Below are 24,153 nucleotides of genomic sequence, written 5' to 3'. Positions count from 1 at the left end.
CTCCGCTCCGCCCTGTCGGCTCGCTTTCACTCTTTCACTCCAGCTGAGGCATCGTCACCTCACACGGCTCCAACCGCAGCGTCCGGTTGGGTCGGAGTGAACTCACCTCAGCTCACCTCTTGTTTCAGTTCAATTTTATTTGCAGTGCCGAATCGCCAGAACGTGCTCGTACACATGCGCACGCTCGTGCTCGTACATGTGCGCACGTGTTTTACTAAAGCCCACCTCTCCCAAACGGGCCGTGGGCGGCAAGCGTGCCGCTCCTAGACGTGGTACGGTTGCACTCACACTGGTCAAAGGAACCAGACTTTAGCTGTGAAACGTGCTCGGGCACGGTACGGAGGCACAGTGTGAGTGCGCCCTTAGAATTACCCGCTAACGTGCTAAAGTAAGATGCAGGGTCCTTGTCCCCCCCTCCAGGCCCGTTTGTACTCACACTACCTGGGCCTCGGAGAATGCTTCTTGCTGCCTATACGTCATCACGCCGTAACACGTCACACGCATTGATGACGTCATGGCGATGCGTGGCTTTGTTTCCAGATCTTTCCGTAGACCTCTGAGTTTTTGTTTTTCAATTTCTATCTATCTATCTATCCATCCATCCTTCCTCTCTCTCTCCTTCTCTCTCTCTCTCTCTCTCTCTCTATCACTCTCCTTCCTCTCTCTCTCTCTCTCTCTCTCTCCTCTCTCTCTCTCTCTCTCCTTCCTCTCTCTCTCTCTCCTTCCTCTCTCTCTCTCTCCTTCCTCTCTCTCTCTCTCCGTCCTCTCTCTCTCCTCTCCTTCCTCTCTCTCTCCTCTCTCTCTCTCTCTCCGTCCTCTCTCTCTCCTCTCCTTCCTCTCTCTCTCTCTCTCTGTCCTCTCTCTCTCTCTCTCCTTCCTTCCTCTCTCTCTCTCTCTCTCTCTCTCTCTCTCTCTCTCTCTCTCTCTCTCTCTCTCTCTCCTTCCCCTCTCTCTCTCTCTCTCCCTCCTCTCTCTCTCTCCGTCCTCTCTCTCTCCTTCCTCTCTCTCTCTCCTTCCTCCCTCTCTCTCTCTCTCTCTCTCTCTCTCTCTCTCTCTTTATTCGGGTGTGTAATGAGCATTGCGGCCTTGCAGGAACCACATTTATCCTTTCATCATCAGTAGAAGACATAAACTGTGTCCCCTGCGGTGACTTCGACACGTCCTCGCCCTCTCAGTGTGACACCGTGAATGTGCTGCACCTGACGGCTGAATGCCTGCTCCAGTGAATGGGTACAAGTGCAGCGTGTTATCTGCAGAGGGGTCAAAGGTCACGCGTTTATCTCGCGCTGTGTTTACAGAGCGCACACTTCAGCCTGTCGCTCTGACCCGATGAATGCCTCTCCTCTCTCCCCGCAGGCTGCTGGCCATCTGTGACATCTCTGCCGACACCGGAGGCTCCATAGAGTTCATGACCGAGTGCACCACCATCGATAAGCCCTTCTGTATGTACGACGCCGACCAGCACATCGACCACGACAGGTACGGTGGTTACGTGCTGTTGCTTCATGCAGCTGATCTGCAGTCAGACGCTAGAGGTTCCAGGTGCTTCTCTCTGCCTGCAGCACGTTTGAAAGCAGCCCTTTGTTTACTTGATACTGTATAAGATAAAAAACAAAATGGATGACACATTTAGTTTCTTTTTAGCTTCTGTCTTTCACGTCTTCACGTCGTACGCTCGTAACCATCAAAAGGCCCGTAGGAGCCATGTTTTCTCTCTAAAGCCCTTTAACCCCAAACCGCAGGCGGAAGTCGTGTCTTTTGTGTTACTGAGCTGAACCCGATGGTTGTGGGGGTCAGACGGGTTAAGATAAGATTCATTCATTCATTCATTCATTCATTCATCATCAATAGCTTCAATAGCTTGTCCCTGTCGGGGTCGCGGGGGGGCTGGAGCCACGCAATAGAAATAAACAGAGAGTGAAAAATATCCATCTCTCATCTCATCTTCAGCCTCTTATCCGGGGTCGGGTCTCGGGAGCAGCAGCTTTAGCAGTGGACCCCAAACTTCCCTTTCCCGGGCCACATTAACCAGCTCTAACTGGGGGATCCTGAGGCGTTCCCAGGCCAGTGTGGAGATCTAATCTCTCCACCTGGTCCTGGGTCTTCCCCGAGGCCTCCTCCCAGCTGGACGTGCCTGGAACACCTCCCTAGGGAGGCGCCCAGGGTTCATCCTTACCAGATGATCCTGAACCACCTCAACTGGCTCCATAAAATATCCATAAAATTGCAAATTCATTTCAGTTCTATTAGACATGAGTATAGGAGAAACCTCAGCAGACTGGTCCTGAACATTTTGTAGGATGATAAAAGTTTAAGAGACGGATCTAAAGAGTTCAGGAGTCTTTAGACTCAAAGATTTATGACTGGAGGTAAAAAGGACAAAGAGGGAAATGGAAACTCTTCACTGAATAAGAAGAATTACTTTATTAATCCTGCAACAGGGAAATAATGTCACACACACAGGCCTGAAATACACACACATGCTCAGACAGGACCTTTATACATGCAACTAATGGAGAGATGTCAGAGCGAGGGGGCTGCCAGTGACCGGCGCCCCGAGCAGTTGGGAGTTCGGTGTCTTGCTCAACGGCAGCTCTCCAGCCACCAGTCCACGCTCCATACATGGTTCACACAAGGACTCGAACCAGCGACCCTCCAGTTCCCACCCAAGTCAACTATGGACTGAGCTACGGCCGCCTCTATGTGATGAAAACAAAAGGAACGTATGAAAAGTGCCTGGAATGTCTTGTTTGTAATGAATGAGTTTATTATTATGGCTTAGATTTATACAGCGTCCAGGTTCCATTCATTCACACAGACACACATGGTGGTGGTGAACTACGCAGTAGTCACAGCTGCCCTGGGGCAGACTGACAGAGGCGTAGCAGCCAATCAGCGCCTCCGACCACCTCCTCAAACACACAGCAGTCGTACACATTCACACGAGGCGAGGTGGGTGAAGTGTCTCGCCCGACCATGACACAAGTAGAGCAGGGCGGGGATCGAGACGCCGACCCTTCGGACATTGGCCGACTCGCTCCACCAACTGAGCCACAGTCACACTGTTCAGACTTAAACAGACGTGTTTGACACATGTTAAGGAGGCAGATGGTGCAGATGGTGCAGATTAGTTTGAAATCATTCTCAAGAATCATTTTTGAATTAAAAATGCATCTGTATCATTTTCTGTGTGACGTCTACATGCTAACGTTGCTTAATTACACTGTTTCTAAGTAACACTGCGGCTTCTGGTCCCGGCAGTGTGGAGGGGAACGGGATCCTCATGTGCTCCATCGACAACCTGCCCGCTCAGCTCCCCATCGGGGCCACGGAGTACTTCGGAGACCGGCTCTTCCCCTACCTCTGGGAGATGGTAAGACGTCCGCGTTGTAGGTGAGGTGAGAGCAGCGGCTGCTCCTGCACTTCTGTCCGGCTGTTCTGCTTGAGTTTGCTGCTGAGGGTTGAGAGCTGCGGCGGGTGTCACGCGGAGAGCTGTGGGGGGAGAGAACCAAAATAAAACCCTGACTTAAATGTAGTGTTGTGTCGTCATCAGCTGCCTTCAGACGCCACCAGACCGCTGGACGAGGAGGACTTCAGCCCGCAAGTCAGAGACGTAAGTTGTGTCACGTTACCAACCGCGGGAACTTCAGGTACTTTAACAAGTCATGACTCAGCAATTCGTCCTGATCTGCAGCTGATGTGAGGGAAGCACAATGTTCATATTTAGCCTGAGAATAAGGCTTAATATTTCATATTCTGCGTGTTTTTGTTTGAAACAACCACTTCAGAGTGGAAGAACGACTAAAAACAGATGAAAAAATTACTAAAAACAGATGAAAACACCACAAAAACACGACAAAACGACTAAAAACAGATGAAAAAACGACTAAAAACATGACAAAAGAAAGCTGTAAAACAGGAGCTTTCAGCACCATTGAGTTTGACACCTCTTTGACACCTCTGTCCTAAGAGATAGTTTATGTATTATAAATAGTTTATATATTTAGTTTTATGTGTAAACGGACTCTGACTCATTCGGGGAACACGGTTTCTTTGTTTCTGAAGGCGGTGATCACCTCCAACGGCGTCCTCACCCCGAAGTTTGAATACATCGAAAAACTGCGCGAAAGGAGGTAAGACTTGTTTTAATGTGTGACGTATGCACAGGTGTGTGTGTGTGTGTGTGTGTGTGTGTGTGTGTGTGTGTGTGTGTGTGTGTTTGGGGAGCATACTGTGTTTTCTTTTAACGTATTTCTCATTCTAATTACTAACAAACATGTCCTAAAAAATAACTTTGGCTCGTTCCATCTGCGGGTTTACGCACCGACCTGCTGCTGAACTGTGTAAAGGTTGAAAGACAGGTAACGTGTAGAGTCTGTTCTGATGTAGCTCCCCTTGCTAACGTTCACCGCGGCTAACAGTGAAGCGTGTGAACGTGCTTCTGTGCTTTGTCGTCTGCTCTTTCTGCTCTTTTCCCTCTCTAACTTGCTCTTCTGTAGCGCTGCAGTCTGTGTTGTAGCGACTAACCCTTCACCCTGTGGTTGTTCCCGCACAGCGCTGCCCCCTGGTGTCCGCTCTGCCAACCCACCTCCGCATTAACACCTCGCATGGCTAGCGAGCTAATACGCCGCTAGCCAATGCCAGACGCTGCTGGACCTTTGGGTATCGAAGGGTAGAAACATCTTTTCTTCTCAACTTTATACGGAAAAAAAAACAAACCACGCCGTCACCTCATCCGTCTGTCTTTGTTTCCTCTCGCTCAAGCCGTTTTTTTAAGTTTCTAAAAAATGAGTGAGGTGAGTGTCGGGCTCATTTATGTGCGTTCTGTACAGAGATCGATCCCAGACGTGTTTAGCCTAGCTTAGCACAAAGACTGGACGTGGGGGAGAAACGTTAACGTTAGCTGTTCTCCATTAAAACTGAGGAAAATCATCAATGAAACGCCATTTTCTTCTGGAACAAGTTTGATTTTTGAGCTTCAGCGAATAAAACGACAACACCGACGCTCCGGAGTCCGATTCAAGGCGGGAAACTTTTATTCCCTTCAAGCTTGACAAACACGGCACACACCAGATCCATCCTTCTGTTCTTACCTTTCACAATAAAAGCCCTAGACTGTGTAACTGAGCAACGGAGCTTGTGACGAGGATGGTCTCACGAGGCTAACTGATGACAGCATTTTAGCCATTTTTCTGATACTAGTGACGATATCGGAGTGGCTCCATTTGCGGCGATGGTCCGGCTGTGTGAGTCTAGCATCTTCCTAATGCTGTTGTTGTTTGTTTAGCATCGTTAGCGCCAGATAACACGTGTCACGTCTCGTTAAGGGACCCTGTTATTGCTTTAATTACCTCTTTCCAGACGGTTATCGTTCTTGTTTTTGTTTTATTCGTATGAAGCTAAGCTGTTTTTACACTAACTAAGGGCGCACTCCCACTGTGCCTCCGTCCCGTGCCCCGTGCTTTAGGGTCCTTGCCCCCCCCTCCAGCCCCGTTTGTACTCACACTACCTGGGCCTCGGAGAATGCTTCTTGCTGCCTATACGTCATCACGCCGTAACACGTCACACGCATTGATGATGTCATGGCGATGCGTGGCTTTGTTTCCAGATCTTTCCGTAGACCTCAGAGTTTTTGTCGCAACAGGCGCACAGGAAATGACCTCAGAACCGCCGTAGGCCTCGTGCTCGTACTCGTGCTCGTACATGTGCAAACGCGCTTTACAAAAGCCCACCTCTCTCAGACGGGCCGTGGACGGCAAGAGTGCTGCAGTTATGCGCGGAGCGGTTGCACTCACACTGGTCAAACGCACTAGGCTTGACCCGTAAAACCTGTTTTGGCGCGGTGCGGAAGGACAGTGTGAGTGCGCCCTGAGGCTAAACACGTCCTGGACCTGCCCTCGCTCTGACACTGACCTTCTCCTCTGCCTCTGCATGAAACACACTCATCCATCTGCATCAGCGTTCTGTTTATTTTTCCTGTTTTCATCTTTTTCTTAATCTGCTCTGATTCATTTCTCACTTTGATTAAAACGCGTTCAGCTTCTTAACTGCGGCTCCAGTCGACACTTTAATGCCTCTCAAATCTTCTGCGGCTCCATAACGTTTAATAACTCCTCAGATTATGACTCCTCTCTCCTACAGACTCCGGTCTCACGGTTTGATTCCTGCCCGCTCATATTTAGGCCACCTCTAAGACCCGATGAGTTTCCTTCCTAATTGATCCTAAGTATCATTTTTTCCAGACAAGCCGCAACGCCCCCGCATCTTAATCCTTCTGATTGAGTTTGGCTCCTTAAGATATGTAAAGTGAGGGAGAAATGACTCCCTTCTCTTTTTTTTAATTAGGACGACGTCCGCCCGTCCGACCCTCAGCCGGCCCTGCTGCCGCTCGTGCATGCGCGCAGCGTCGCCTCCAATTAGGGCGAAGCTAACGAGTCCGGGGCTCTGACTCCTGTGTGTGTGTGTGTGTGTGTTTGTGTGTGTGTGTGTGTGGGTGGGGGGGTTGAGGCGGTTGGTGGTGGGATATTAATGCCACAGGTCACGCGGGGTGACTCCTCCGTTATGGTGTTATTGTTGTCTTTAAGATAATCCAGCGTGCACAATCCGACTTCTTAACTCAATCCAGTTGTTTGGAGAAGGTTTAATTAAAAGGCCGCGGGTCTGATGCCTCGTGCTGAAGTCCGACCCTAAACTTCTTATTCTGTGGGATTTCATTTAATCCTCACTTTGTTAAGTTTATACAGTTAAAGTAAACAACATGACTCTTGTTTTCATGTGTAAAGTTCGGCTTCTCGATGAGAAAGTGTCGAGAAAAACATTAGATTTTAATATTTAAATGAACAATAATGATTTTACTTTAACGTTGCTTGTCGTGCTGCAACTCACCATTATTGTCATTGTTGATTTAAATCAAATATTCACGTTTAAGAATCTGGAATCACAGAATTTAGATTTCTAAATCTTTAAAAAGACTCAAACTGGTTCATCAATCATCAGAATAGTTTGTTTTTAATTGAAGAGTTGACGAGGATCTCATCTTGTGAGATATATATTTTGTTGTGGAGCAGATGAACGTGGACTCACCTTCCCCGTCTGCGCGTGTGTGTGTGTGTGTGTGTGTGTGTGTGTGTGTGTTGTGTTTAGTCTCACGCCCTTGTGTCCTTAATGGAGTCTTTGATCAGTGCAGCTGCAGTCACGTCCCTCTGCTGTTCTGTGTGTCACTGACTCCACTGTGACCTGGGGTCCAGCGTTCTTCCATCATCCATCCTTCATAAAACTTCCTAAAATTCATTCTGTCATTGTTTTATGGTTTGGATGACCCCCCCCCCCCCCCCACACACACACACACACACACACACACACACCCCAATGCTCTCCCTCCTCTTAAACGCAGTCACAGTGTGTGTTATTGTGTTGGAGTGTTTCTGATGTGCGTCTAAGTCTCTCTCTGTGTGTGCGTGCGTGTGTGCGTGTGCGTGTGCGTGTGCGTGTGTGTGTGTGTGTGTGGCGTCCCTCAGGGAGAAGGCTCAGATCATGAAGAAGACTGGGATGAAGCGCGTGCTGCTGCTGGGCTCAGGTTACGTGTCCGGGCCCGTAGTTGAGTATTTGACACGGGACGAGGCGACCCAGGTCACCGTGGGTGAGTTATGTCACAACATCTTCGTTCAGTGTCGGGCTGCGGCTAATGATTTATAGATTAATTAAATACTTTTGATTGATTAAAGAGCGAAAGTAAAAATACAAGATAAAACACCGCTCTCTTAAAATTAACATTTTTATTGCATGAAGCAAAATAAGTTGATCATCTTCAACCATCTTCAGCCTCTTGTCCCTGTCGGGGTCTCGGGGGCTGGAGCCGATCCCAGCTGACATCGGGCGTAAGGCGGGGTCCACCCTGGACAGGACGCCAGTCTATCACAGGACACATAGAGACGAACAGAGACAGACAACCATTCACACCTACGGGTGATTTAGAGTCATCAATGAACCGAACACCTGCACGTCTTTGGACTGTGGGAGGAAACCGGAGAACCCGGAGAAAACCCACGCAGACACGGGGACAACATGCAAACTCCACACAGAAGGGCTCCATAAATAAGCCGTAGAGCGCCGTCTTTATGTAAAGCGTCCTGAAGTGACTTTTGTCACAGAAGGGCCCAGTCGAGATGCGAACCTGGAACCCTGGAGCAACAGTGCTAACCACCACACCACCGTGTCGCACCATTGCCATTATTACAAATTGTAGACCACAGCTATAAGTGTCCAATTCCACCATGTTTGACTTTTGGTGGGCAGAGCTCCATTTGGCCGCCCTGCTGCAGGGAGGCGGAGCCGGTTGTCTAACTGTATAATAACCATCTGTAATAATAATCTCTGATCAAAGCAATGTGCTGCATATAGTTACATCATTCATTAATTAAACAAAGCTTGAGTTTGAGTGATCAAGTTACTCGAGTAAGGTCCACTTTGCATCTCTACGCGACCTTCCACCGACTGTCTCCTGCGGTTTCTTCTCTCCCAGCGTCGGTGATGCTGAAGCAAGCGGAGGAGCTGGCCGCCACGTATCCCAACACCATCCCCGTCATGCTGGACGCTGCCAGCCAGGAAGGACACCTGGACTCTCTGGTCAAAGATCATGACTTGGTCATCAGGTATGCTGCAGGCATTTATGCAAACAGCTGAACGTATGGATGATGGATGCCGTTTCTTTTCCCGAGGTAAACTTGAAGTATTTGAGAGGTCCTTTAGTTCTTTAAGGTCCTCTAAAGTATCCTTTATATGGGCCAAGTTGACCCTTCGTTAAGCCCCTCCCTAGAACGGTCACTGTCCAATCCAGCATTAGCAACGACATGGCGTACCCGGCGCTTGCATTGGGACCGAGCCCCCACCACAGCCACTTCCTGTTTGATCCAATCAGGAAGCTCCGTCAGCGTCAGTTCTCTGAGTGTCCACTAGGGGCAGGTTTCATAACAGAGCAGTTTCTCATTGAGCCCCATGTTAAACAGGCCGTTTACACAGCATCATTAAACCTGTTTAAGGACAAAAGAACATTCTAGTCTGTACGTTTAGATCATATCTCCATGACAACACTGAGGGGGAGGGGCTAGTTTTTTATTTTATTGGAGGTTAAAGTTTATAAATAATTAGGGGCGTGGCCTCTGGAGTGACAGCTAGCCTCTGGCCCTTAAATGTCAGCCAGATGGACGTACGCCCCTCCCCCTAACGTCACATACATGCCCATTTTTGGTCAGAGGAAATGAGGCGGAGTCAAAGTCTGACAAGATGGAGACTCCTGTAGGCGAGGACGACTGGATCAAGTTGAGAGGCTACGCCCAATTTTTATAAAGTTTATCATTGGGTCCGGGCTTTTAACGTCCTCTTCATTCATAATACTCTGACGTTATTGTCAATGTTGAACGCCATCATGACATCCCGGGTGTGAAAGCTTGCCAGGCTTAGCAACAGTAACCAGTGGAGGCGGGATTTAGCAAAGGGGTGAATTATTTTTAGGCTGTTTTGTTGTTTCATTATTGGACACGCCCCCAAAAGGAGGCGGGCCTTAAGAACCGTCAGCTATATCGGGCTTATCAACCGCTAGTTTTAAAGCTACATTGCTGAACAACCAACATTTGGGGCGCACTCACACTGTCCTTCCGCAGCGGGCCAAAACAGGTTTTTCGGGTAAAGCCTAGTGCGTTTGACCAGTGTGAGTGCAAGCTGGCCGTCCATGGCCCGTCTGAGAGAGGTGGGCTTTAGTAAAGCACGTGCGCACGTGTACGAGCACGAGGCCTACGGCGGTTCTGAGGTCATTTCCTGTGCGCCTGTTGGGACGTAGAAAAAAGAAGGAGGGACCATGCGCGGACATTTCAAACAATGGCGGTGAAAGGTTCACGTTGGTGTGATGCGGAGGTGGAGTGTTTACTGCAGATTTGGTCGATGAAAAGATTCAAAAACAGTCGACAAGACGCACAAAAACTCCGAGGTCTACGGAAAGATCTGGAAACAAAGCCACGCATCGCCATGACGTCATCAATGCGTGTGACGTGTTACGGCGTGATGACGTATAGGCAGCAAGAAGCATTCTCCGAGGCCCAGGTAGTGTGAGTGCAAACGGGCCTGGAGGGGGGGACAAGGACCCTAAAGCACGGGGCACGGGACGGAGGCACAGTGGGAGGGCGCCCTTAGGTATCGTTTGGGTGTTTTCTGCTCCACATCGTCATCAAACTTCCAAATGATGAAACCTTTTATGGACAAAAATTAGTTTTTGTCATCCTCAGAATAAGGAACAAGGACCGTGCTCACAACCAGTAAAATTCAGTGTTTGCATAAAAAAAGTTACAACAATTTTACCTTTGTTGGTCCCTAATTAACTATATAACCTTTATTAATAATATCGACAGTCTGTAGCCTCCTTCTTGTTTTCACAGGAAGGATGAAAAGTATGAAATATGCAGCTCTGCTAAATGTCTCCTGTCCTGACTCCACCTCCTCCCTCCCGCAGCATGCTGCCGTACTCGCTCCACCCGCTCATCGCCAAACAATGCATCAAGAGGAAGGTGAACATGGTGACGGCGAGCTACCTGAGCCCTGCCATGAAGGAGCTGCAGAGCAGGTGATGCAAACATGAACATTAAACAAACTCCAGAGCATCAAGAGATACAAACTTCTACGGTTTCTACTCTGCATGTGTAAATATTAATTTTAAGACATGCCTGTAGGGGACCCTTAAATAAAATCAACATTTCAGCAGTAAGGAGCAAAGTGTAATACTGTATTAAACATGAATGTTGCCAAGTAACTCACTATTGTATCCATAATAAGCGAGTAAATCCAGTGTTGACGAAGCAGCAACAGCGTAGTTAGTGAAGCCAGAGTTTATTAAAGAGTGTTTTAAAGACTTACCTACTGGCCCCTGTACCAGCTCCTCTCATAGTAAAGTCCATTACAGTGGAAGGAGCCCATTGGTGCTTTGTTTTGTGTGTAGGGACTCTTCTCATGCTGCTGCAGAGGTTTGCTGTTATTTTCAGCAGCATTAGTGGTTAAAAAAGACCTTTGAATGCCTTCACCGTGCTGCCCCGAGCTAATCACTGTTAGCCACGTCCGGCTGTTAGCATCTCTCCTGGATTTCTCTGTTAATAGTTGTTACACGAAAAAAACTGTCTGGATGGCTTATTTGATGTAAACAAGTGCCAAAAAAGACCATGGGATGATTTTATGATGGAATTACACTTTACGGATTCACAAAAGCTAAAACGCAAATTCACAAATTCGAGTATTTCCACCAAGTGGCTGCAGTGCTGTATTTCCAGAGTGGTATTAGTGCTTTGACTTTAGTAAAGGATCTGAACACTTCCTTTGAATGCCTTCACTGTACTGCCCGAGCTAATCAGCGTTAGCCACGTCCGGCTGTTAGCGACTGTACCGAATTTCTCCGTTGATAGTGAAAAAAACTGTCTCGATGGCTTATTTAACGTATGTAAGTGCGACAAAGACTCTGATGATGATGATTTTACGCCGGAATTACACTTTAAAACGTATAAAAACCCAAATCACAGAAATAAAGTACATTCTTACCACAACACAATCGCACCAAGAGAACATAATGCAAAAGAACGGACAAAGACCAGAGACGAGACGCTGTACAGTGGGATTACTGCAGTGGACCTGAGTGTGGGAGTTAAGAGTTCTTATTATACAAATAACATTTAAAACTAGTGAACAGATGTGCGCCATGTGAAATTCACAGTGTCTTATTTCAGGCAGGAGTGGAACTTAATATATGTGCGTATGTGTGCGTGTGTGTCTCAGTGCGGAGGAGGCGGGCATCACCATAGTGAATGAGGCGGGACTGGACCCGGGTATCGACCACATGCTGGCCATGGAGTGCATCGACAAGGCCAAAGCTGACGGCTGCACCGTGAGTCAGCACAAACTCTCACTACACCGTGTGTGTGTGTGTGTCTGTGTGTGTGCTCTGCAGGCATCATATTGATCCATCAAACAGACTGACAGTCCACATGTTCACATTGCTTGATTTCACACAGGCGACGTCACAGTCGGACGACCAGAGTTCTTCCTCAATCCAAACTAACAACAAAAAGACCTTTTGACCACTGATTTAGCCCACTGGCCCGAGTCAAAGTGGCTGAATATGCATCACAAACTGGTGTTATTGATGAACGTTTGACTCCCGTCCTGAAGTTTCAGTTATGTAAATCCGTTCATCAGTGAGCCGACTGACAGAAAATACATTACTGTTGATGTTGGTGTTGTCCAGGTGGAGTCGTACAGCTCGTTCTGCGGCGGCCTTCCTGCTCCCGAATGTTCAGACAATCCCCTTCGCTACAAGTTCAGCTGGAGTCCGTACGGCGTCCTCCTCAACACCGTCAGCCCCGCCACCTTCCTCCGAGACGGCGAGGTACGGAGGCCTCGAAAGACCAGATGTTATAATATTTATTATTATTATTATATATTGTGTTTCCTGAAACTGAATCTGTGTCCAGGTGGTGAGCATCCCGGCCGGCGGCTCTCTGATGGAGTCCAGCGTGCCGATGGACTTCTTTCCCGGTTTCAACCTCGAGGGATTCCCGAACCGCGACAGCACCACGTACGCCGAGCAGTACGGCATCCAGACGGCACACACGCTGATCAGGGGAACGCTGCGCTTCAAGGTACAACACTCACACGTGCTTTTTTATTGTACATTATACACGTTATTGTAGTTTTACCGTCAGTAACAAAGCAGCTTGTTGTCGGCCTGTTTGCTGCAGAAGCCTATTGAAGAGATGTTCTGCGTGAGAACTCATGAGTCAAGGTTTTACTTTAAGTACATTATTCGTGTCAGGAAATGTTCTCGTCAAAATGCGCTTAATTAAAGCACGAGTGGTACTCAGTAAAACGCTTTCCCGATCTCTGGTGTCTTTTTGTTCACTGCGTCCTGGTAAATGTGTTCGTTGAGACTCTTTTTTGCGCCCCGCAGGGCTTCACGAAGGCCATGAGCGGCTTCGTCAAACTGGGTCTTATCAACAGTGAGCCCTGTCCCATCCTGCAGCCCACTTCGTCTCCTGTTTCCTGGGTAAGAGCCTTCGCCGAGGAGCCATTCAGTGCACACACAAACGCAGAAGGGGGCGATGGTTGAAAGGCAGCCTCTCAGCGGCGCCTCCTGCTTCTTTCTCCCAGGTTTATTAAAACAAGCTGTTCTGCAGCGTTCCCACTTGAAGCGTCTTACCGTGGAAGTGGGTTTTGCTGAAGAGTCTATTAATGTCAATAGGTGCTTGTCAACATCAAGGCTGCAGTGAGCCACGGCTCTGTGACACTGATGATGAGTTCACAGACGGTAATTTCTGTCCTCTTTTATCCATTTTGAGATGAAAGGGAAACACAGAGCCACACGCTGAGGATGTGTTTATCAGAAATCAAAAGCATGATTAGCAATTTACAATCCTGCCAAGTTTTTCTATGAAATGAGAAGAGAAATAGTGGCACATCTGCAAAGTGTTGCCCTGGAGCCGTTTCTAAATGTGTAAAGACGGAGGGGACGATAACTGCCAGTGTAGCACCTAAAGAGGATCTCGTCTGTGAGCTTTAGAGGAGCTTTAGGAGACGGATTAAGAACTAGGAGACAAGCTATGAGCTAAAGAGGAGCTTTAGGAGACAGTCTAGGAGCTAGGAGACAAACTAGGAGCTAAAGAGAAGCTTTAGGAGACAGTCTAGGATCTAGGAGACAAACTAGGAGCTAAAGTCGACTCTTTAGGAGACAGTCTAGGAGCTAGGAGACGAACTAGGAGCTAAAGAGAAGCTTTAGGAGACAAACTAGGAGCTAAAGAGAAGCTTTAGGAGACAGTCTAGGAGCTAGGAGACAAACTAGGAGCTAAAGTCGACTCTTTAGGAGACAGCCTAGGAGCTAGGAGACAAACTAGGAGCTTAAGAGAAGCTTTAGGAGACAGTCTAGGAGCTAGGAGACAAACTAGGAGCTAAAGTCGACTCTTTAGGAGACAGCCTAGGAGCTAGGAGACAAACTAGGAGTTTAAGAGAAGCTTTAGGAGACAGTCTAGGAGCTAGGAGACAAACTAGGAGCTAAAGTTGACTCTTTAGGAAACAGTCTAGGAGCTAGGAGACAAACTAGGAGCTAAAGAGAAGCTTTAGGAGACAGTCTAGGAGCTAGGAGACAAACTAGGAGCTAAGGAGAAGCTTTAGGAGACAGTCTAGGAGCTAGGAGACAAACTAGGAGCTAACAAATGAGAAATGGGACTGGGCCGAGTGTTTGAACGTTGTCTGTCCCTCCACCCACAGAAAACACTCCTCTGTAAGCAGATGGGTGTGGCCTCTTCCATCTCCCAGGACGCCTTCGAAGAAGCCGTTTACGAACGCATCGGGCGGGACGACTTCACCATGGACACCCTGAGATGGTGAGACTGAGACACACGTCCGTGTCCGCGGGCTGAATGTCCTGAACCTACAGGGGTGAAGGTAACGAAGGAAAGACTTCAGGTTGGCTGGCAGACGACAAGAGACACGGACAAGGAGTATTTACGGTCCGTAGATCAGGTTTCTCTAGGTGTCTCTGTCCATTTACTAATAACATCTGAGGAGGGAGGAAGGAAGGAAGGAAGGAAGGGAGGGAGGGGGGAGGAGGGAGGGAGGAAGGAAGGAAGGAAGGTAAGGATGATGATGATAAAGAAGGAAGGAGCAAGGAAGGAAGGAGGAAGGAAGGAAGGTAGGTAAGGATGATGATGATGATGATAAGGAAGGAAGGAGCAAGGAAGGAAGGAGGAAGGAAGGAAGGTAGGTAAGGATGATGATGATGATAAGGAAGGAAGGAGCAAGGAAGGAAGGAAGGAGATAAGAAAGGAAGGAACGGTTATAGAAAGGAATAAGGAAGGAAGGAGGAAGAAAGGAAGGAAGGAAGGTAAGGATGATGATAAGGAAGGAAGGAAGGAAGGAGCAAGGAAGGAAGGGAGGAGGAAGGAAGGAATGAAGGAAGAAATGATATGAAGTAAAGGAAGGAAGGAAATAAGGAAGGAGTGATGACAAGGAAGGGAGGAAGGAAGGAAATTAGGAAGGAATGATGACAAACTAGGAGCTAAAGAGAAGCTTTAGGAGACAGTCTAGGAGCTAGGAGACAAACTAGGAGCTAAAGAGAAGCTTTAGGAGGCAGTCTAAGAGCTAGGAGACAAACTAGGAGCTAAAGAGGACTCTTTAGGAGACGGTCTAGGAGCTAGGAGACAAACTAGGAGCTTAAGAGGACTCTAGGACACAGTCTAGGAGCTAGGAGACAAACTAGGAGCTTAAGAGAAGCTTTAGGAGACAGTCTAGGAGCTAGGAGACAAACTAGGGGCTAAAGAGAAGCTTAAGGAGACAGTCTAGGAGCTAGGAGACAAACTAGGAGCTAAAGAGGACTCTTTAGGAGACAGTCTAGGAGCTAGGAGACAAACTAGGAGCTAAAGAGAAGCTTTAGGAGACAGTCTAGGAGCTAGGAGACAAACTAGGAGCTAAAGAGGAGCTTTAGGAGACAGTCTAAGAGCTAGGAGACAAACTAGGAGCTAAAGAGGACTCTTTAGGAAACAGTCTAGGAGCTAGGAGACAAACTAGGAGCTTAGGAGGACTCTTTAGGAGACGGTCTAGGAGCTAGGAGACAAACTAGGAACTAAAGAGAAGCTTTAGGAGACAGTCTAATGAGCTAGGAGACAAACTAGGAGCTAAAGAGGACTCTTTAGGAGACAGTCTAGGAGCTAGGAGACAAACTAGGAGCTAAAGAGGACTCTTTAGGAGACAGTCTAGGAGCTAGGAGACAAACTAGGAGCTAAAGAGGACTCTTAAGGAGACAGTCTAGGAGCTAGGAGACAAACTAGGAGCTTAAGAGGACTCTTTAGGAAACAGTCTAGGAGCTAGGAGACAAACTAGGAGCTAAAGAGGACTCTATGGAGACAGTCTAGGAGCTAGGAGACGAACTAGGAGCTAAAGAGAAGCTTTAGGAGACAGTCTAGGAGCTAGGAGACAAACTAGGAGCTAAAGAGGACGCTGCAAAGTTAGCGTCTGTGTGTTCGACGCAGGGGGGAGAACAAAGCTGAGGCCGCTCCGCTCCTCTAACACTTTTCACTCCTCTCCTTAACGAGGACGCCTGAAGTGGTGTAGCGCGCACACGCTCTTCACTTTAAATCCACTTTTTTTTCCGGGGGTCTCTTCAGACCAAGGCTCCGTGCCGCCATTGTTCTGCTGCCGTCGGCGGTGAAGGGAAAGCGGTGCCTGCGGTGGCATTGAAACACGTACCCAAAGGCGGTGAAAGTGAACTGTTGGACACATTCCATGTGCGCGGTTAAAAGAGTAAAAAGCCAACGTGCTTGAAGCTCACATTGAATGACTTGTTGTTCATTTATTCATTCACCAGCAAAGCAGCGATAGAAAGCAACTGCTCATCTCTTTAGACTCAGCCAAGGATGTGTGGGCTGTCGCCGCGGCGCTGCCGGGGTGTTAAAGCGCACGCGTTTTCTTTTAAACCTTTTGAAACGGCTCCTGCGAAGGTTATTCCATTGTGAGGCAAAAGTCTTGTTGTGTTTTTGCCTCTCTCTCCGTTCAGGTTCGGGATGCTGAGCGACGAGTCGGTGCTCCATGCCGACAGCGTGCTGGCGGCTCTGGCGAAGCATCTGGAAGCCAAACTCTCCTTCAGTGAGACGCTTATTTACCGCCGACACGAGTACCGAACGCTCGCACGTACGTGAACCACTAACGACATCTCTCCCCTTGGTCAGACGACGGCGAGCGAGACATGATCGTCATGAGGAACGACGTCGGGCTTCGCCACCCGACCGGCGAGCTGGAGACCAAACACATCAGCCTGGTGGTGTACGGAAACCCCAATGGCTTCTCCGCCATGGCCAAGACTGTGGGATACCCAGCAGCCATTGCGGCCCGCATGGTTCTTGATGGTCAGTATCATCAGTCAGGAAGATTTCCTCTTTAAAAACTTAAAAACTATAAAACACGATGAAATTATGACGATAAACCGTAAGAGTACGAACATCGGACACAGTCGGCTACTGTTAAAGTGTAACTACGGCGTAAAATCCTCCCGTGGTGTTTTTCTGCACTTACACACATCAAATAATCCATTGAGACAGTTTTCTTTTTATGTAACAACTATTAACGGAGAAATCTGGGAGAGATGCTAACAGCCGGATGTGGCTAACACTGGTTAGCTCGGGGCAGCACGGTGAAGGCATTCAAAGGTCTTTTTTTAACCACTAATGCTGCTGAAAATAACAGCAAACCTCTGCAGCAGCATGAGAAGAGTCCCTACACACACACACACACACACACACACACACACACACACACACACACACACACACACACACACACACACACACACACACACACACACACACACACACACACACACACACACACACACACACACACACACACACGAGAAGAGTCCCTACACACACAACAAAGCAGCAACAGCGTAGTTAGTGAAGCCAGAGTTTATTAAAAGAGTGTTTTAAAGACTTACCTACTGGCCCCTGTACCAGCTCCTCTCATAGTAAAGTCCATTACAGTGGAAGGAGCCCATTGGTGCTTTGTTCCAGTATAACATGTAAACGATGTTGTCTGTGGCAGTTTGGTGAAATATGAGTTAAAAGTAGCGGTTAAAGGTTTGGAAAAGTCCCAGACAGCGGATTTGAACTCAATGTAACGCGATGGGGTCGGGGCGTGGGTTCACGCTCTCCCGGACGTCTCCATTACAAGTTCAAACATGAGAAAAACTGTCTGCGGGAAAAGATAGCAGACCTAGAGAACTCCTTTAGTAACCAAACAACAACAACAGAGCGTTCCCCTTAAACCGAGGGAGGACTTCACAATGACGAGAGACGTCACGACCAAGAAGACACGTGTCTGTCCTGATTCTGTCCAAACGTCGGCCATTTTCCCCTCAAAGCCCTATTCAGTCCAGCTGTATGTTGGCAGAGCACCACCTGCTGCACCGGAGGGAGAGTTACCCCGACATGGTCCCATTTAACCCCCTCTCACGTAAACGAGGGGAACTTCAGTAAACTGATTACTCTCTTCAGACCATTTCAGGTCACTGATGTGCATCTAAACACAGCGACTGTTTGCACAAGATTAGATAATTATTACTACTTTTATTAAAGATAGTGCGACTTGTTGCTGCTTATGTGGGAATTGTTGGGTCTCTCATTCATTCATCTTCAGCCTCTTGTCCCTGTCGGGGTCATGGGGGGGCTGGAGCCGATCCCAGCTGACATTGGGCGTGAGGCGGGGTCCACCCTGGACAGGACGCCAGTCTATCACAGGACACATAGAGACGAACAGAGACAGACAACCATTCACACCTACGGGTGATTTAGAGTCATCAATGAACCGAACACCTGCACGTCTTTGGACTGTGGGAGGAAACCGGAGAACCCGGAGAAAACCCACGCAGACACGGGGACAACATGCAAACTCCACACAGAAGGGCCCCATAAATAAGCCGTAGAGCGCGGTCTTTATGTAAAGCGTCCTGAAGTGACTTTTGTTTTGGTTTGGCACCGTAAATAAAGTTGAATTGATTGATTTGTCCACTCACAGCCGACGTGATGCTGCAGAGTCTCTGCCACTGAGCTTCAGTTTAAACCTTAATGTGTTTGTTTTCCTCCTGCAGGTGAAATCAGCACGAAGGGACTCGTGGTTCCGATGACGAAGGAGATCTACGGGCCGACGCTGGCCCGCCTCAAGGACGAGGGACTTCACTTCATGTCCAAGAGCACGCTGCTGGAGTAGAGCCAGAGGTCACTGTAAATACTGTCCCACAGCTGCAGAGAAGACGATCTAAAATCACACATCAGCGGCTTTTTCCAACACGTTTATCACCACAATTATTATTTTTAGTTACGTCGTTTCTGTTTTTTCGGGTAAAAATGTTCAAAGCACAAAAACGTTTGCATCCCTAAAAGTTCTGTTTACTGTGTCGAGGTTAAATTTACAGTTTAGTGACGCTTTAAACTGTTTTTAGGTCAAAAAGCTACAAAATAAAAGCATATTCAGTGAATCTGCAGTTTAATATTTCCACCCGGAGTCGGGCTTCGATCACTCGTCCGTGTCGAGCTGAAAAGGCTTCAGAGAGAAGTTCTTCTGTGAAGATGCGTCAAAGGTCTCAGATGAGACTCTGTCGTTCAGGAAAAAGACATTTAAAGCATTCAAAAGCACAAACATCGGCTCGTTAATGAGGTCAAAGCGCCGCGGGGCGGAGATTAAACCCGCGTCAGCACCGATCACGGGGCGAGTCGGACGTTTGACCTTCGCGCAATCACAACTACACAGTACAGTACTGCACAGCTTTTTATTCCAACGCTCGTTTGGTAAAGTGTCCGCCGGTTAAAGAATCAATAACGAAGCTGAACCTTGTTTTCTTTTCTGTATTCTTTAAAAAACAGAAGCTCGATTCTGCACTGACCTTCAAACCGGGCTCAACTGTAACCGTAGTTACGAACCCACCCCCCCGTTTCTTCACACGCGTCATGGAAATGAACCGTTAAACCCTTAGAACACTACTGTAGCTCCCATTCACAGGCTTTAATAACAATAATAACATTAATAATAATAATAATAATAATAATAATATGAAGTGTAGTCGTCGTGGGTGAAGCTGAGAGCGACTGCGTAGGATCAGGTTCAGCTCGTCTGTGCAGGATCCCGACTCAACCTTTTATTTTATTGTGAAACTCATAGAAATTAGAGTTTAAATCCCTCCCACTCACATATTTGAGGTAGATTTAAATAATCCCACTGTTCTTAATTTAAAGGTGTATCTCTGGAGCATCATCGGTTCACTCGTGAACGTAGTTACAAACCCACTCCCCCGTTTCTTCACACGCGTCATGGAAATTACCTGTTAAACCCTTAGAACACTACTGTAGCTCCCATTCACAGGCTTTAATAACAATAATAATAAAAATAATAACAATAATAATAAAAATAATAATAATATGAAGTGTAGTTGTCGTGGATGAAGCTGAGAGCAGCTGCGGAGGATCAGGTTCAGCTCGTTTGTGCAGGATCATGAGTCGACCTTTTTATTTTATTGTAGTTTTGAAGCAGTTTAACTCTAATAATTACACCTCAACTACACTTCATATTGTTATTATTATTGTTATTATTGTTATTATAGTTTTGAGATATAATTATTAGAGTTAAACTGCGTCAAAACAAAACAATAAAATAAAAAGGTTGAGTCGTGATCCTGCACAGGCGGGCTGAAGGGGATCCTCCGCAGCCGCTCTCAGCTTCACCCACGACAACTACACTTCATATTATTATTATTATTATTATTATTGTTAAAATTCTTATTGTTATTATTATTATTGTTATTATTATTATTATTGTTATAGTTTTGTCGTGGGTGAAGCTGAGAGCGGCTGCGGAGGATCAGGTTCGGCCCGTTTGTGCAGGATCACGACTCAATCTTTTTATTTTATTGTAGTTTTGAGGCAGTTTAATTAACTCACAATTATACTTTTACTCAAAACTATAATAACAAACATTTATATTCTAATGCACTTGACATTAAAACGAACCGACAACAACAAACAGAACAAAACGCCTCGTTTGCATCACTGACGTCGACTTAAACTCATAGAAATTAGGGTTTAAATCGCTCCCACTCACCTGTTTGAGGTAGATTTAAATATCCCACTGTTACAAGCATCATCGGTTCACGCGTGACGCCGATTCAGTCACAGTAGCACGGCGGGTGACGGGGATTCTGGGTAAACGTGGAGCTCAGAGGGATACAGAGAAGGAGTGTTTATTGTCTTCACCCCGAGCACGAGCGTTATTTATTAGATTTAGTTTATGCGTGTGTGTGTGTGTGTGTGTGTGTGTGTGTGTGTGTGTGTGGGGGGGGGGGTCGGGGGTCACCTTGGAAACGGTTTTGTTACATGCTTTAACCCTCCTGTTCTCCTGAGGGTCAATCTGACCCCATTTAATGTTCAACATCTCTAAATAACGACATTTTTTTGCTTTATTTTTATGACTTTTCTTCATTTTATGGAGACGACTCATAAAAAAAACATAAATTGGCATCATTATATATATTTGTACTTGTGGCACCGGTGTTCCTTTGGGTCAGTTTGATAATCTGGATGATTTAATCATTATTATTGTTTATTTTACAATTCAAATCTTATATGAGGTCAGATTCATGCTGCTGTCCTTGATAACGGACGTTACTTTCATTCCAGATGTTACAAATAACACAAAATAGCACTTAAAATAACAGACTTACTGTAAAACACACACACAGAAATCCCTCCATGCAGTTTAACATTAGTGATATTTTTCATTTTGTTAAATAAAAACATAAAGTACCCGACTTCACTTGAGTCACACATTGATTATGATCATTTTACACATGTTTAACTTGCTAAAGGTCAAATTGACCCCGAGAATAAATGGTGTTAGTCAAATCTGAGGGCAACAGGAGGGTTAAAGAGTTCTTTTATACGTACCTGAGATTTGTTTTTTACAATCATACATCCATATGTTTGCAGATGTGTGGCTCATGTTCGGAGGAGTTTTTAAAACGCCAGCGTGTTGTTTGATCGTGTTGCAGTGGGGTTGCCAGGTTGGTCAGACCCGGTCCAGTAGCTCCAGGAGAGCGGAGTCTGTTTGAGCCTGTTTGAACCCGTCCCCTCCAGAAAATCACAGCACCAAAACAAGGATTAGAGGAGTTTGACTGACAGTTAGCTGTTAGCCGTTAGCGTTAGCCGTTGCAGCTAAGTACAGATGAAAGTGATGTTAGCATCAAGGAGCAGCGTAGCCATGTGGGCGTGCGTTTGAATGGCGTTCCTCTCCTTTCTCTCAGTCCATGGAGTGAATGCTCGGCCTATAGTGACTCTGGTTGTTGCCCGTCTCCGCTCACTCAACAGGAGGGTTAAAGAGACAGTTATTTTATACGTACCTGAGATTTGTTTTTTACAATCATACATCCATATGTTTGCAGAGGTGCGGTTCATGTTTGGGCCTCCAGAGGCAGCGTGTTGTTTGATCTGTAGGTTTGGGGGGGGGGGGCTCTGACAGGTCTGTGCCCAGTGACCCGTTGTCTCAGAATCCGTCCGTGATCCCAGCGGTTAGGTTTCGTTACTTTTATGAAACAAAAGATGGCGTCCAGGGTCAGTGATGGACACCACTTTGAGGTGGGGGGGGGAGCACAGACACGTTAGATTATTATTTAGATGTAAACACGTACGGTAATGTTTGTGCATATTCACTCTAATTGTTTTGCTTTGTTTCTTATAACTTACACCACCCCCCCACGCACGTATGTTCGAGCCCCCCCCCCTTAAACACACGTATGTTCGAGCCCCCCATGTCGGTCCTGCTCTGCAGCGTTTCCTGTTTTTCTTCCAGACGAAGAACAAAAAGCGGTTTTGTCACATGCGTCAAAGAGACAGAGTTCTTTTATACGTACCTGAGATTTGTTTTCTACATCATATATCATTTATATCCATATGTGTGCAGATGTGTGGTTCATGTAAGGACGCACTCACACTGTCCCTCCGCACCGCGCCAAAACAGGTGTTTCAGCTAAAGCCTAGTGCGTTTGACCAGTGTGAGTGCAACGCTCCACGTATAACTGCAGCCACCTGGCCGTCCACAGCCCGTTTGGGAGAGGTGGGCTTTTGTAAAGCGCGTTTGCACATGTACGAGCACGAGCGTGTGCACGTGTACGAGCACGAGGCCTACGTGGTTCTGAGGTCATTTCCTGTGCGCCTGTTGGGACGTAGAAAAAAGAAGGAGGGACCATGCGCGGACATTTCAAACAATGGCGGTGAAAGGTTCACGTTGGTGTGATGCGGAGGTGGAGTGTTTACTGCAGATTTGGTCGATGAAAAGATTCAAAAACGGTCGACAAGACGCACAAAAACTCCGAGGTCTACGGAAAGATCTGGAAACAAAGCCACGCATCGCCATGACGTCATCAATGCGTGTGACGTGTTACGGCGTGATGACGTATAGGCAGCAAGAAGCATTCTCCGAGGCCCAGGTAGTGTGAGTACAAACGGGCCTGGAGGGGGGGACAAGGACCCTAAAGCACGGGGCACGGGACGGACGCACAGTGGGAGGGCGCCCTAAAACGGCAGCGTGTTGTTTGATCTGTAGGTCTGAATCTGAATCATTGAAGTCGTTTTTGATAATAACACTACACTGTAACGTGTCTGTTTGTTTGTTTGTTCTTCATAATTCATAAAAACTCCCGTTTGTTTGTAAGAGCTCGTGTTGATAGAGAATATTTTTGCTTTATGAAAATAGTTCCATAAATAAAGAGACATTCTGTTACGATCTTCTTCTTCTTTCCTCATTTAAAGACACAGAACAGCTCATTGTTCATTGGCATCTATGCTAATCTTTGCATTCACACTTTAATGTATCGGTTTATTAGTTAGCGGTTCGTTGCGGTGTCCATTACTCTGTATTTATTTTCAGCTTTGAGCGCAAAACTCACTCCCTTCAGCTCCGCAGACGTGACCGCACACGTGTTCAGGTAAGAGGTTTGTTTTTCTTAAGGGTATTTGGGAGAACTGAACCTTTAAAGGTTGAACACCGCCATCTAGTGTCTCATGATCGTAGTTGCAACAACAAAAAAGAAGTCCAGCAGTGGGGTTGCCAGGTTGGTCAGACCCGGCCCAGTAGCTCCAGGAGACCGGAGTCTGTTTGAGCCTGTTTGAACCCGTCCCCTCCAGAAAATCACAGCATCAAAACAAGGATTAGAGGAGTTTGACTGACAGTTAGCATTAGCCGTTAGCGTTAGCCCCTCCAGCTAAGTACAGATGAAAGTGATGTTAGCATCCAGGAGCAGCGTAGCCATGTGAGCGTGCGTTTGAATGGCGTTCCTCTCCTTTCTCTCAGTCCATGGAGTGAATGCTCGGCCTATAGTGACTCTGGTTGTTGCCCGTCTCCGCTCACTCAGCGAAAACGGGCCTGAAGGGGGGGACAAGGACCCTAAAGCACGGGGCACGGTGCAGAAGGACAGTGGGAGGGCGCCCTGAAAGGCTAAAAATACATTTCTGAGATAAATGAACTCAACTCCAGTTTTCATATCTGTTGTTTAAGTTGAATTTCTAACCAACAAGAACACATGTACACCTCTAC

At 47.1% G+C, this 24,153-nt stretch overlaps 1 protein-coding gene across 3 annotated transcripts in view; it reads left to right on the top strand.

The window, feature by feature from the left end:
* aass (aminoadipate-semialdehyde synthase) overlaps positions 1 to 23,315 on the top strand; it is a 33,594-nt gene extending 10,279 nt beyond the window's left edge. The window contains exons 10-25 of one of the 3 annotated variants that reach the window (XR_014593282.1): positions 1,357 to 1,479; positions 3,235 to 3,373; positions 3,554 to 3,613; positions 4,066 to 4,133; positions 7,518 to 7,639; positions 8,522 to 8,651; positions 10,502 to 10,612; positions 11,809 to 11,917; positions 12,278 to 12,418; positions 12,504 to 12,671; positions 12,980 to 13,075; positions 14,293 to 14,408; positions 16,577 to 16,665; positions 16,749 to 16,925; positions 18,665 to 21,553; positions 22,006 to 22,023. Coding sequence is in view for 2 of the 3 variants with exons in the window: in XM_083917537.1 (XP_083773663.1) it covers positions 1,357 to 1,479; positions 3,235 to 3,373; positions 3,554 to 3,613; positions 4,066 to 4,133; positions 7,518 to 7,639; positions 8,522 to 8,651; positions 10,502 to 10,612; positions 11,809 to 11,917; positions 12,278 to 12,418; positions 12,504 to 12,671; positions 12,980 to 13,075; positions 14,293 to 14,408; positions 16,577 to 16,665; positions 16,749 to 16,925; positions 18,665 to 18,783 (1,768 nt within the window). In the remaining variant the exon portion in view is untranslated. Of the gene's footprint in view, positions 1 to 1,356; positions 1,480 to 3,234; positions 3,374 to 3,553; positions 3,614 to 4,065; positions 4,134 to 7,517; positions 7,640 to 8,521; positions 8,652 to 10,501; positions 10,613 to 11,808; positions 11,918 to 12,277; positions 12,419 to 12,503; positions 12,672 to 12,979; positions 13,076 to 14,292; positions 14,409 to 16,576; positions 16,666 to 16,748; positions 16,926 to 18,664 lie in introns of all 3 variants that reach the window. The other 2 variants (XM_083917538.1, XM_083917537.1) reach the window with 2 other exon arrangements.
* The last annotated feature ends 838 nt before the right edge of the window (positions 23,316 to 24,153 follow it).

Source organism: Echiichthys vipera (assembly GCF_963691815.1).
Source record: "Echiichthys vipera genome assembly, chromosome: 7".
In the NCBI taxonomy this organism is placed as follows: Eukaryota; Metazoa; Chordata; class Actinopteri; order Perciformes; family Trachinidae; genus Echiichthys; species Echiichthys vipera.
The sequence above is the reverse complement of the archived record's forward strand: the minus strand, read 5'-3'. Positions and strand labels throughout refer to the sequence as shown.